General features: G+C 38.2%; 1 protein-coding gene across 8 annotated transcripts in view; it reads right to left on the bottom strand.

Annotated features, from left to right (window-relative positions):
• TMCC1 (transmembrane and coiled-coil domain family 1) overlaps positions 1-13,613 on the bottom strand; it is a 251,589-nt gene that overhangs the window by 61,083 nt on the left and 176,893 nt on the right. Inside the window, exon 2 of one of the 8 annotated variants that reach the window (XM_073901692.1) lies at positions 1,357-2,136. The exons of the other annotated variants lie outside the window; for them this stretch is intronic. Coding sequence (XP_073757793.1) covers positions 1,357-1,383 — 27 coding nt within the window. The 5' untranslated portion in view covers positions 1,384-2,136. The remainder of the gene's footprint in view (positions 1-1,356; positions 2,137-13,613) is intronic. 8 annotated transcript variants of the gene reach the window in all.

A 13,613-nucleotide genomic window follows, 5' to 3' on the forward strand; every position in this document is an offset into this window, starting at 1 on the left:
TTTATTTATTTGAGAGAGAGAGAGAATGAGAGACAGAGAGCACGAGAGGGAAGAGGGTCAGAGGGAGAAGCAGACCCTCCCGCTGAGCAGGGAGCCTGATGCGGGACTCGATCCCGGGACTCCAGGACCATGACCTGAGCTGAAGGCAGTTGCTCAACCAACTGAGCCACCCAGGCGCCCAATAGGGAGTAATTTAATATCAAATTTCAGAGTAAAAAATCTGGACCTTAAATCCAATGGCTCAAGGGCAAACAGTATTAATGTAGATTAGAATCAGGTAAAACTATGGAAAATCTGTTTTGCTTTAGCATTATCTCTTAGGAAATATCTATGTATCATTTATAGAACCAATTCAAAAAATCATGGTAAAATCAAGCTATGGGCCAAATTTTCTACTCAAGATTACAGATAAAATGTGAAAATGGTGGTTGTGTTGCATAAAGCTGGATCATCTTCCTATCCAGTTGTATCTCAGAGACCTGTTCTTCTGATCTGGAGACATAAACTTTAGCACTGAGATATGTGCACACTGCTTTACAATTCAGGAAATCGCCAAGTCTTTGGGAAAAATACAGTGAAAACAAGTAGCTGAGTTGTAAGAACCTTTGTGTTTTTGGGTTTTTTTTTTTTTAAGATTTTATTTATTTACTTGACGGAGAGACACGGTGAGAAAGGGAACACAAGCAGGGGGAGTGGGAGAGGGAGAAGCAGGCTTTCTGTGGAGCAGGGAGCTGGACGCGGGGCTCGATCCCGGGATCGTGACCTGAGCCAGAGGCAGACGCTTAACCATCTGAGCCACCCAGGTGCCCCAACAACCTCTGTTTTTAATGTGAGAAATATTTCAAATGGCTCTAATCCAAATTCTTATTTGTTATGCATGCCTAGCATCTTTCAAATTTAACCCAAGCTTTTCCTAAGCTGCCAAAAGCAAACGAAACTCTTTTGTTCATTGAAGGAAACACTTATTTTCTGGTAACTTTTTTGCCTGAGAGAGTGAGGATGACATTTACTCTGCACCGAAGCAGCCCATCACACCGGAGTCGGAACACTCCAGTATGATCTGAGCATGCTCACACAGTCAAAGAGTGCTCTGTACATTCTGCCCAAATAGCTATGGGCAAAATGAACAACTAGGAAACACGTAACATGCTTCTTGATTATTGCAACCTCACACAAGTCAGTCCAAAAATAGCAAATGCCTGTGGCTGAGATCTACTGCTGAAAAATGCTGAGTTTCAGCAGCTCAAAGAACTTCCTGGGTCTTTTTAACCAGCCCCCACTTAAAGCTGTAGAATTATAGGATTAAGGACGAGATTTAAAAAAAAAAAGACAGATACACACACATATACAACATACGGTTTCCGAGGAGAATGAGGGTTCCATGCTTGTAAGGGAGAAAGAGGAAGAATATGCCGAATAACCCTCAGGTTTCTCCCAGATTTGAACATGCTGTACTGTGGCATGAGGTCAGCAGAGACTGACTCCAGCTCTGTGAGGCTGAATTCTACCCTGACAAAGCAGTATCACTGTAATATGAAGCAAAAGGATCCAGGGCATGTTGGCAGCTGTACAGAGTGGCTGTTCTAGAAAGTAATGGCAATTCCAAAACAAGAGATCTATGCTGTCACATGAGATAATCTTCAGCCCAGTTAAGCAATAAGCACCAAAAATACCTGAAGCCTAAACACAGGAAGCTCAAAATATTAAAAGATAGGAAAGAACTTTTCTCCTTGAAACTGGAGGAGATAAACAGGAAGCGGGAAATTTGAAAAGTTATTGGTTAATTTGATTTGTATCACTAATAATATACTGATTTTGATATGAGCTGAGGCACAGTATCTGGACACTGTGACCTAGGTGAGAAGCCCCAAACCTTCTCTGTGATTTTACAACAGAGCAGGGAAAATATCCTGAATATTTATTTTTGGTAATGGATATATGCCAGAACTGAAGATAAGGTAAATAACCTCGGGGCGCCTGGGTGGCTCAGTCCTGAAGCATCTGCCTTCGGCTCAGGTCATGATCCCAGGGTCCTAGGATCAAGCCCCGCATCGAGCCCCCCATCAGACTCCCTGCTCCCTGGTCGGCGGGAGGCCTGCTTCTCCCTCTCCCACGCCCCCTGTTTGTGTTCTGTCGCTCTGTCAAAAAAAAAAAAAAAGGGTAAATAACCTCATTTCTCACACATACCCAGAAGGCAAAGGTTGCTACAGACCTAATGCACATTACTGTTTTTTAGGTAACCAAGAATCTATACAATTGGTTAGAATGGTTAGAAATTCTTCCCTGAAATAAGGGGAACACTAAAAAAGTCTTATTCAGGAAAAGGATCCAGAACATGGTATTTCTGTCAAGAGAAAATATGCACATATAATGCACATATAATGCACAAAAAATGCACATATAATCCTTTAAATTTTGTGGTCTCCCTTACATTATTAAAGTTCTACTCCAGACCAGAAGTGACCCAATTGTTTAATAAATACAATTTAGCCAGGAAACGGCAGTAAACACAGGACACAGAGACAAAACAACAGTATGAAAGCACCACCACAAGGTAAATTAAGTTTCTCAACAGTTCAGTATTAGCACAGAGTAAATGAAGTTAGAATTTAATTTTTTTTAAGTAGGCTCCATGCCCAACGTGGGGCTTAAACTCACAATCCTGAGATCGAGTCACATGCTCTATTGACTGACCCAGCCAGGTGCCCCATGAAGTTAAAATTTTAAATAAGTTGAAAATTTACCCTATGCCATACTACCACTTAAAAAAAAAAGTCTCTCAAAGCTCTCTCTTACTTACATGAGAAAGTCCAAACACCCAGGTATGTCACGTAATGATCTTGATGATCAGGTCTCTGCCTGCTTTTCCCATTCTATCTCCTCTGTGTTCCATGCACTGAACTACCCATTACGGCCATTTTACAGGAATAGAAATGCAAAAGCAGGAAGGTTAACAACCTGCTCAGAGTTAAATGGCTGGGATTTAAACCACACTGTACAATTCTCACTCCACACTCTTACCTATTACGTAGTTATGATTACAATAAGAATTCCATCTTTAAGGAATCAGTAGAGATAGAACATGAGCACCCACAATGCTGTTCAGAAAATGAGAGAAAAGTGAGTCACTATAGGTTGGAGAAAAGCTTCCAAGAAAGAGGTAGAACTTAAGCTGAGCTGTTCATTCAAATATTTGAGGCACTGTTCTGGAGAAGCATCAAAGAACAAACATATTCTGCCTACATGCTAGCTGGGGAAGAAAGCCAATAAACAAATATAAATAAATATATATCCATTGGTGATGAGTGCTATGAGGAAAAATAAAGCAGAATAAAGAGGACAGAAGATGATGGGGCCTCTCTGATAAAATAACATCTGATCAGAGATCTGAATGAAAGCATGCAGATATCTGGGGAAAGGTACCCCAGGGAGAGATCCCAAGTTCAAAGGCCTTGAGACACGAATGGATTTGGTGTGCACAAAGAATGTCAAGGAGGATGAGTGACTAAGGGAGGGAAAACAGAAAATGAGGACAGAGAGGCTTGGTGGATGAAAGCTGGGTCAGACTGTGACACTGTAGGCTACTGTAAGGAAGTCAATGGGAGTCTTGAGCAGAGTTAGGAAAACTTTTAGGTTTTAACAAGATCACTCTGAGTAAGGAACAGACAATGCTGGAATTAAGTGAGGGCTGGGGGACAGGAGAGTACTTAGGAGGCTATTACAATAGTCCACACAAGACAGCTGAGGTCAAATACCTATGACATGTTACCTGATATCCACTGAGGGAGCAAAAAACAGGTATTAACAAATACATAATGGAAGTGGGGTGGGAAGGAGGAAATAAATAAAGGAAAGGCTTTTCACTTATAAGAGACTAGTATTAATTTTATAAGTATTAGTTCACCAATATTGGGTTTAAAAAGGAGATATACATAATTTGATTATTTACAGATTTCCAATTTCTAATCAAGGTTTTTTGGATCTATACTTATACCCAAACACCTAATAGGTGATCTTATAATTTCTAATACAATTTTTCCATTCATTAAGAATTTTACTTAAAGATGTAATTCAACATCTTATTAAGTCTAGGAAACAAAAATATCACCAAATAGGAAAAACTATTACTGGGTAGTTTCAAAAGAGGTAGTTTTTAAATACTGGATATGTAGTTTCCCGTATTAATAAATTTTGCTTTAGATCATTTTACAAGGACTTCTGAAAGAATAATTTACTTTGAACATGAATTTTTGTGTTGGTATCTAGACTGTCAAAGGAAATTTTGATTCCTGTTGTAGGCTATACAGGGAATAGTGCCCAGACAGGTCATTATTATCAATTGAAAAGGAATAACTGTATTTTATTTCTGAGTTCTGAGCTTCTCTTATGATCCTAACACAAGGCCAACATAAAATACGTTTGAGAGAGCAATAAGACATTTCTTTGGTGTATGGAGTTCCAGTCCACTGCGAAGCTAGGAGACATGAACTAATGTTTTTTAGTTCCTTCTATGAACCAGAATAGGAACAGAAGGGAGCATCTGATAAGTTATATAAACGTGTACAGACACAGCACTATATAGCTACAGACTTTAGGCCAAAAATGAATAGGCATTAGTAGGGGGACAGAAGGAAGTCATCATTTATACCTCAACTACAGAGGAAATGTGTGACTAACAAAGGGATGAAACTGTTACACCCCTAAATTACTCTCTCCAAAGTCCAAAACAAAATTTTCTAAGAGGAAGGAGGGATCCTGTATTAATTTATTAAATAAGTATTACCATGTGTCAGGCCCTGTCTGGCATTTAGGGATGAAAAAATGAGTAAGACGATCAAGTCTTGCTTGCTACTGACATTAGAGATCCTCTGTATTTTCTAGACTACAATATTTCTCAATACTTTGTAAAAACTCACACCCCTCTTCAATACCTTCTCATTCTATATATTCTATATACTCTCCCCAGCCTAGAATCTTTAATTGTTTTGCTTTCTGTAATTTTTAAAAAAGATTTTATTTATTTATTTGTCAGACAGAGAGAGAGAGAGACAGAGAGCGAGCGCACAAGCAGGGGGAGAGGCAGGCAGAGGGAGAAGCAGGTTTCTGGCTGAGCAGGGAGCCGATGTGGGACTTGATCCCAGTGGAGACCCGGTTCTTTTTTTTTTTTTTTTTTTAAGATTTTATTTATTTGAAAGAGAGAGAATGAGAGAGAGAGAGAGCACATAAGAGGGGGGAGGGTCAGAGGGAGAAGCAGACTCCCCACTGAGTAGGGAGCCTGATGTGAGACTCGATCCTGGGACTCCAGGACCATGACCTGAGCCGAAGGCAGCCGCTTAACCGACTGAGCCACCCAGGTGTCCCTGCTTTCTGTAATTTATATTGTGGAAACAAGAATTATACTGACTCTTCTTTTTTCAAATCTACATCTCCATCAGAGATCCTGGTCTCTAGAGCCTTCTAGGGATGTTAAGAAGCACTATTCAGATCAAACACTTCGTTTGTAGTATGAAAGCCAAGGTACTGAAAGAAGTAAAGGATGCAGTAGTGGCCAGATCAAATTTAGAATCCATCTCTTCTATTTCTCCATTTAGGTTCTTTCTACTATACCATGCTGCTGTCCTCATACCATCTTTTTCCTACTTCATGCATTCATTCTATAGTCATCTGGTTTCTTGTGTTTAGCACTGCTTAAAAACAATGGAATAAGGAAATGAGCAAAAAACAAAAACACCCTCAATTTCTGCAATGTACTCATTTTGTAGGCTGTTTCTGGTTTAGTATTCCTGCATTATATCTTCAATATATAAAACCTCTGTGGAGGCGTTTTCTTAGACAAATTACTTCTTTGGATGCTCTCTGACTATATGTTCAAGAAGGTTCCTTTCTGAATGAAATCTTGCCATTTGCAACAACGTGGATGGAACTGGAGAGTGTTATGCTGAGCGAAATAAGTCAATCAGAGAAAGACATGTATCATATGACCCCACTGATATGAGGAATTCTTAATCTCAGGAAACAAACTGAGGGTTGCCAGAGTGTTGGGGGGTGGGAGGGATGGGGTGGCTGGGTGATAGATATTGGGGAGGGTATGTGCTATGGTGAGCACTGTGAATTGTGCAAGACTGTTGAATCACAGATCTGTACCTCTGAAACAAATAATACATTATATGTTAACAAAAGAAGAAGAAGAAGAAGAATATAGCAGGAGGGGAAGAATGAAGGGGGAGGAAATCAGAGGGGGAGATGAACCATGAGAGACGATGGACTCTGAAAAACAAACTGAGGGTGGGAGGATGGGTTAGCCTGGTGATGGGTATTAAAGAGGGCATGTTCTGCATGGAGCACTGGGTGTTAATATGCAAATAATGAATCATGGAACACTACATCAAAAACTAATGATGTAATGTATGGTGATTAACATAATAATAATAAAAAAAGGTTCCTTTCTATTCCCAAAATTAATCCCAAGGTTGTCTGCAGTGCTGTGAGCTCTTTTGTGTTTTTATAACTGAGATATAATCGATACATATAACATTGTATTAGTTTTAGGTGTATAACAAAATGATCTGATACATGTGTATATTGCAAAATGATTACCACAGTAAGTTTAGTTAACATCCATAACCATGTATGGTTACAAAAATTTTTCCTTTTGATGAGAAATTTTAAGATCCACTCACATCATGTTTCATTTAAGTGCTTTTGGAACCCCATTCCCTATACTGAGAGCCAATTAATGATAGAGTTATGGGGGAAAGTAATCAGGTACACAAAGAATTAACTCAAATCTCTGTCAAGATGTGGGTCTACAGGGCACCTGGGTGGCTTAGTCGGTTAAGCGGCTGCCTTCAGCCCAAGTCATGATCTCGGGGTCCTGGGATGGAGCCCCATATTAGGCTCCCTGCTCAGCAGGGAGTCTGCTTCTCCCTCTGCTTCTGCCCCTCCCTCCAGCTCATGCTCTCTCAAATAAATAAATAAATAAATAAATAAATAAAATCTTTAAAAAAGATGTGGGTCTATAATCATCGACACTTACAGGAAAACAACACATTTTCAACATGCTTCAAACAATCAGAGTTTACATTTTTTTCAAATAACAGGCAATCTTCTTCAATTACTCCCTCTTAGATACTGGAGTCTCTTAATGTTTTTGTTGAAGGAATATGGATAATCTGGAAGGAAAGCTGTTTTAAGAAAAAAAAATAAAACAAAAAGCACTGACCATCTGTGAAAGACATTAATTTGGAGGCCCCTAAAGAGCCAGCACTCCTTGTATTCATTCCCTGTACCTTCCCACACTGACTCTGGGTTTGGTCACAGGACTAACTATAGCAAATGGGGTTTTAGCAAGCATGATGCAGAGACCTGATAAGTGCTTGGAAATTGGAGATTGTTCTTTTGAACACTCCATGGAACCCACTGGCCATGCTGCAAAAAAGCCCAACCAGCCATGCAGAAGAGTACTAAGAGTGGAAGAATCAACGTTCTTGGCCAAGAGTCATAGCTAAATTCTGAGTCAATGGCTAATACATATTGCTAGCCATGTGAGTGAGGCCATTTAGACCTTCTGGGCATCCCAATATCCCAGCCAACGCAAAGAAAAGCAGAAGAACCACCTGATCAGTCCACAGAATCATGACATATAAGTTGTCACTTTATGCCATTAAGTTTTAAAAAAATGTAACTTATTAGACAGGTAATTTTTTTTTTTTTAGATTTTATTTATCTGACAGACAGACAAAGACAGCGAGACAGGGAACACGTGCAGGGGGAGTGGGAGAGGGAGAGGGAGAAGCAGGCTTCCTGATGAGCAGGGAGCCTGATGTGGGGTTCGATCTCATGATCCTGGGATCATGACCTGAGCTGAAGGCAGACGCTTAACAACTGAGCCAGCCAGGTGCACCAGTTCTATGAATTTTAGAACATGCATAGATTCACATAACTATCAGCATAATCAGGATAAAGCGCAGTTCCATTGCTCTAAAAGACTCCCTTGTGAAAAATGTTCAACATTACTAATCACTGGGGAAAGCAAATCAAACCCACAGTGAAATACCACCTCACAACAGTCAGAATGGCTAGTAATGAAAAACAAGGAACAAGGGCTGGTGAGGATGTGGAGAAAAGGGAACCTTCATTCAGTTGGGGGGGGAGGGGAGCAGTGTGCAAACTGGTATAACCACTGTGGAAAACAGTATTATAAATAGAATTACGGAGGTGCCTGGGTGGCTCCTTTGGATGAGCGTCTGACTCTTGATTTTGGCTCAGGTAGTGATCTCAGGGCTGTGAGATCAAGCCGTGTCAGGCTCTGCGCTCAGTGCAAAGTCCGCTTGTCCCTCTCCCTCTGCTCCTCTGCCCCCACCCCCCAATAAATAAATAAAAATCTTAAAAAAAAAAAAAAAAGAATTACCATATGATCCAGTAATTCCACTACTGGGTATTTACCCAAAGAAAACAAAAACACTAATTCAAACAGATATATGTACACCTATGTCTACTGCAGCATTACTGACAATAGCCAACATAGGGAAGCCATCCAAGTGTTAACTGATCAATGAATGGATAAAGAAGATATGGTACATAAATAAAGTGGAATATTTACCATAAAAAAAGAACAAAATCTTGCCATTTGTGACAAGGATGGACCTAGAGGGAAATTTGCTAAGTGAAATAAACCAGACAAAGACAAATATAATACGATTTCACTTACATGTGGAATGTAAAAAACAAAATGAATAATAATAAAAAAAACCCAAACAGACTCTTAAAGAATTCTCTCTTAGAGAACAAACTGGTGGTTGCCAGAGGGGAAGTAGTGGGGGTAAGGGTGAAACAGATTAAGGAGTACAAACTTCCAGTTATAAAATAAACAAGTCATGGAGATGAAAAGTATAGCATAGGAAATATAGTCAATGATACTGTAATAATTGTAGAGTAACAAATGGTGACTGCACTTATCACAGTGAGCAATGAGTAAAGAATTGTTGAATCAATATGCTGTATACCTGAAACTAATATAACACTGTATGTCAATTATACACAATAAATCACTCACTCCCTTGTGTAGTCACACTTAACCCCACCACTAATGTATAATCTATTCTTTTCACCATGATTTTGTCTTTTTTGAGAATGTGACATAAACAGAATCATGTAACTTTTGAGATGATTTCTTTTACTTAGCACGTCTCTTGAGACTCATGCATCCAGGATATTGTACGTATCAATGATTCATTTCTTTTTATGTTGAATGGTAGTGCACTATATGGATATACCACAGTTTATCCATTCACTTGCTGAAGGACATTTGGATAGTTTCTACTTCTTGGCAATTATGAATAGAATTGCTCTAAACAATGGTATGAAGAATTTTGTGGAAATGTAAGTTTTCACTTCTATAGGTTAAAAAGCTGGGAATGGATTTGTTGGGTCACATGTTAAGTGTACATTTAACTTAAAAAGAAAATCACCAAACTGTTTCCAGAGTAGTTGTGCCATTTTCCTTTCCCATAAACAATGCTTTAGGGTTGTTGTCTGCATCCTTGTCAGTATCTGAAATGGTCAGTTTTCATTTGTGCCATTAGACTAGTAGTATCTCATCCTGGTTTTAATTTGCATTTCCCTAATGGTTAATAATGCTAAATATTTTTCATTTATTTATTTACCACTGTACATCCTCTTCGGTAAACAGACTATTTAAGACATTCAAATTCAACCATTTTTCAAATGGGTTGTTTCTTTCCTGGTCAGTTTTGACAGTTTTAAAAATATACTCTGAATATATGGCCTTTGTCAGATAAGTGATCTGCAAAATTTTCTCCCAGGCTGTAGTATGCCTTCACACTCTCTTAATAGCATTTATCATCATTAAAAAAAAATTTTTTTTTAATTTTGATGAATTCCTTTTTATCATTTTTTTAATGTTATGAATTGTGCTTAAGGTGTCATACCTAAAAACATTTTGCCTCATCCCAGGTCAAAGATTTTCTATGTATTCCTCTGAAGGTTTTATGTTTTACATATAGATTTCTGAACTATTTTGTATTAATTTTTATATCAAGTGTGAGATCTACGTAGAGGTTCATATTTTTGCATATGGATATCAAATTTGTCCAAAATCTTTTTTTTAAACATTATCCATTTTCCATTGAATTATCTTTGCATTTTAATAAAAAATGAATAGGAGATATTTGTGTGGTTCTATTTTTGGACTTCCTATTCTGTCCCAGCAATCTATCTATGCTTCAGCCAATATGATACCATCTTGATTACTGTAGCTTTATGGTAAGTCTTGAAACTGGGTTGGATAATTCACTCAGCTTTATCCTTCTTTTCCAAAATTGGTTTGGCTATTCTAGTTCCTCTGCCTTTCCATATAAATTTGAGAATAAGCTTGTCTATAATTACAAAAAAAAAAAAAAATCTTGCTAAGATTTTTTTACTGGAATTGTATAAATCTATAAAACTACTGGAGAGAAATGACAGTTTTAGAATGCTAAGTCTTCCAATTCCTGAATATATCTCTGTGTTTTTTTATATCTTTAATTTCTTTCATTAGTGTTTTTACAATTTCAGCATACAGATCCTTCAATATGATTTTTATTCTTATACTTAAACTATTTTTCTCTTGCTGCCTTTATAAATAGTAAATCCTTTCCCCCAATTGTTCATTGCAAGCATATAAAAGCTCAATTGTTTTGTGTGGGTTGGCACTGTTATCTTTAGATCTTGCTAAACTCATTTATTAGTTCTAGGAGTTTTTTCTGGATTCCTTGAGATTTTCTATATAGGCAGTCATGTAGCTGTGAGTAGAGGCAGTTTTATTTCTTCCTTCTCCATCTGTATGCCTTTTATTTCTTTTTCTTGCCTTATTGTATTGGCTAGCACTTCAAGTACAATGTTAAATAGGAGTGGTCAGAGAGGGCATCCCTGACTTCTTCCCAATCTTAAAATGAAAAGATTCAGGCTTACACCAATAAGTATGATGTTGTTACAGTTTAAAATTTTTTTTGTTAGATGCCTTTTATCAGTTGAAGAAATTTCCTTCTACTCCTAGTTTGCTGAGAGTTTTAAATAATGAATGGTTATTAAGTTTTGTCAAATGTTTCTCCTGTATCAATTGATAAATGGTTTTGATTATTTGGGTTGTCAATATCGTGAATTGTATCATTTGATTTTCAAATACTAAACTAGGACTGCATTCCTGATATAAATTACACTGGGTCATGATATATTATTCTTTATATACATTGCCATGTTCAATTTATTAGTACATCTATGTTTATGAGACATATTGGTCTGTTTTGTTTTCTTGTACAGCTTTTGTCTGGTTTTGATATCAGAGTAATGCTGGCCTCCTAAAATGGAGTCCCTTTCCCTTTTATTTTCTGTAAGAAATCACAGAGTTGGTATATTTCTATAAATGTGTGGTAGAATTTGCCAGTGACTCTATGTAATTTCTTCTTCAGAATGTTTTGAACTACAAATTTCATTTCTTAATAGCTATAGAACTACTCAGGCTATCTTTTCAACTTAGGTGAGTTTTGGTAGTTCACTGTTTGAGAATTTGGTCTCCTCCATTAAGTTGCTGATTTATGTATTTAGAGTTGTTTATAGTAGTTCCTTATAATCTTTTTAATGTCTGTGGGTTTATAGTGATATCTATCTCTCTTTCATTCTGCACATCAGTACTTCATGTCTGCCATCATCTTGCTAGAGATTTATCAATTTTATTTTTATTTTTTTTAAGATTTTATTTATTTGAGAGAGAGTGTGCACGAGCAGGGGGGAGAGGGAGAAGCAGGCTTCCTGCTGAGCAGGGAGCCTGAGACCCCGACCTGAGCCAAAGGCAAATGCTTAACTGAGTAAGTCACCCAGGCACCTAGAGATTTATCAATTTTCTTAATCCCTTCTACAAACCAGCTTTTGTTTTCAGTTTTGCTCTACTGTTTTAAATTTCACTGGTTTCGGCTCTTATTTTTATTATCTCCTTCCTTCTGCTTGCTTTGGGTTTATTATTTTTACACTTCTTCTAGTTTGTTAAGGTTGGTGCTTAGATTGTTGATTTGATACCTTTTTTCTTATAGAAGCATTTAATGTTATAAATTACCCTCTACTACATTAGCTGCATCCACCCATTTTTTTTTTAAAGATTTATTTATTTATTTTAGAGAGAGGAAGAGAGCACATGCATGCAGTGGGGAAGGGGAGAGGGAGAGAAAAACCCAAGCAGACTCTGCATTCAGTGCAAATCTGATGCAGGGTTCGTTCTCACACCCCCGAGATCACAACCTGAGCCTAAACCAAGAGTAAGACACTTAACCAACTGTGCCACCAGGCACCCCTCCCCCAAATTTTTGTGATGTATTTTTTATGTTTTCATTTTCTCTCAGCTCAAAATATTTTCCAATTTCCTTTGAGACTTTCTCTTTGACCCATGGATGATTTAGAAGTGTGTTGTTTCATATCTAAATGTTTAGATATTTTCCTGTTATCTTTGTTATTGTTTCCTAGTCTAACTCTCCTATGGTCAGAGAACATACCTTATTTCAATTCTTTTAAATTTATTTCAGGTTAGTTTTATCATACACAATAGGGCCTATCTTGATTGGTATCTGGGCATTTGAAAAAATATGTATTCTGCTATTGTTTAAAGTGTTCTAGACACATCAACAAATCCAGTTGGTGGAAGGTGCTACTTAGTTCTTTTTATTTTTATTTTTTTAGATTTTATTTATTTATTTGAGAGAGAGAGGAAGAGAGAGCGAGCAGGGGGAAGGGGTGGGAAAGAACCAGACTCCCCCTGCTGAGGAAGGAGCCTGACGCAGGCCTCAGTCCCAGGACCCTGAGATCATGACCTGAGCTGACGGCAGACACTTAATGACTGAGCCACCCAGGCACGCCTAGTTCTTCTTTATCCTTGCTGATTTTCTGCCTACTAGGTTCTATAGATCACCTAGAGAGGAGTGCTGAAGGCTCTAACTGTAATTGTGGATTTATCTCCCTTTTCAGTTCTATCCATTTTTTTCTTCCAATATGTACATATACAGTTTTAGGGCTGTTATGTTTTCTTGGTGAACTATTTTTTATCCTTATGTATTATCTTTATTTCTAGTAATTTTTCTTGCTCTAAAGTTTACACTCAATTTTTTTTTTAAGATTTATTCATTTTAGGGGCGCCTGCGGGCTCAGTCAGTTAAGCGGCTGCCTTCGGCTCAGGTCATGATCCCAGGGTCCTGGGATCGAGCCCCACGTCGGCCTCCTTCCTCAGCAGGGAGCCTGCTTCTCCCTCTCCCTCTGCCTGCTGCTCCCCTTGCTTGTGCTCTCCCTCTATCTCTATCAAATAAATAAATAAAATCTTTATATAAAAAAAGATGTATTTATTTTAGAGACAAAAAGAGAAGAAAGAGACAGAGCAAGCGAGCAAGTGCAGGAGCAGGGGGAGGTGAAGGGGGAGAGGGAGAAGGGGGGAGAGAGAGAGAATCCACAAGAGACTTCCTGTCTGAGTGTGGAGCCCAATGCAGGGCTCATCCCAGGACTCGGAGATCACGACCCCAGCTGAAACCAAGAGTTAGCTGCTCAACTGACTGAGCCACCCAAGTGCCCAAAGTATA

Source organism: Callorhinus ursinus, unplaced genomic scaffold (assembly GCF_003265705.2).
Source record: "Callorhinus ursinus isolate GAN/ISIS: 27379988/994484 unplaced genomic scaffold, GSC_fseal_2.0 scaffold15, whole genome shotgun sequence".
In the NCBI taxonomy this organism is placed as follows: domain Eukaryota; kingdom Metazoa; phylum Chordata; class Mammalia; order Carnivora; family Otariidae; genus Callorhinus; species Callorhinus ursinus.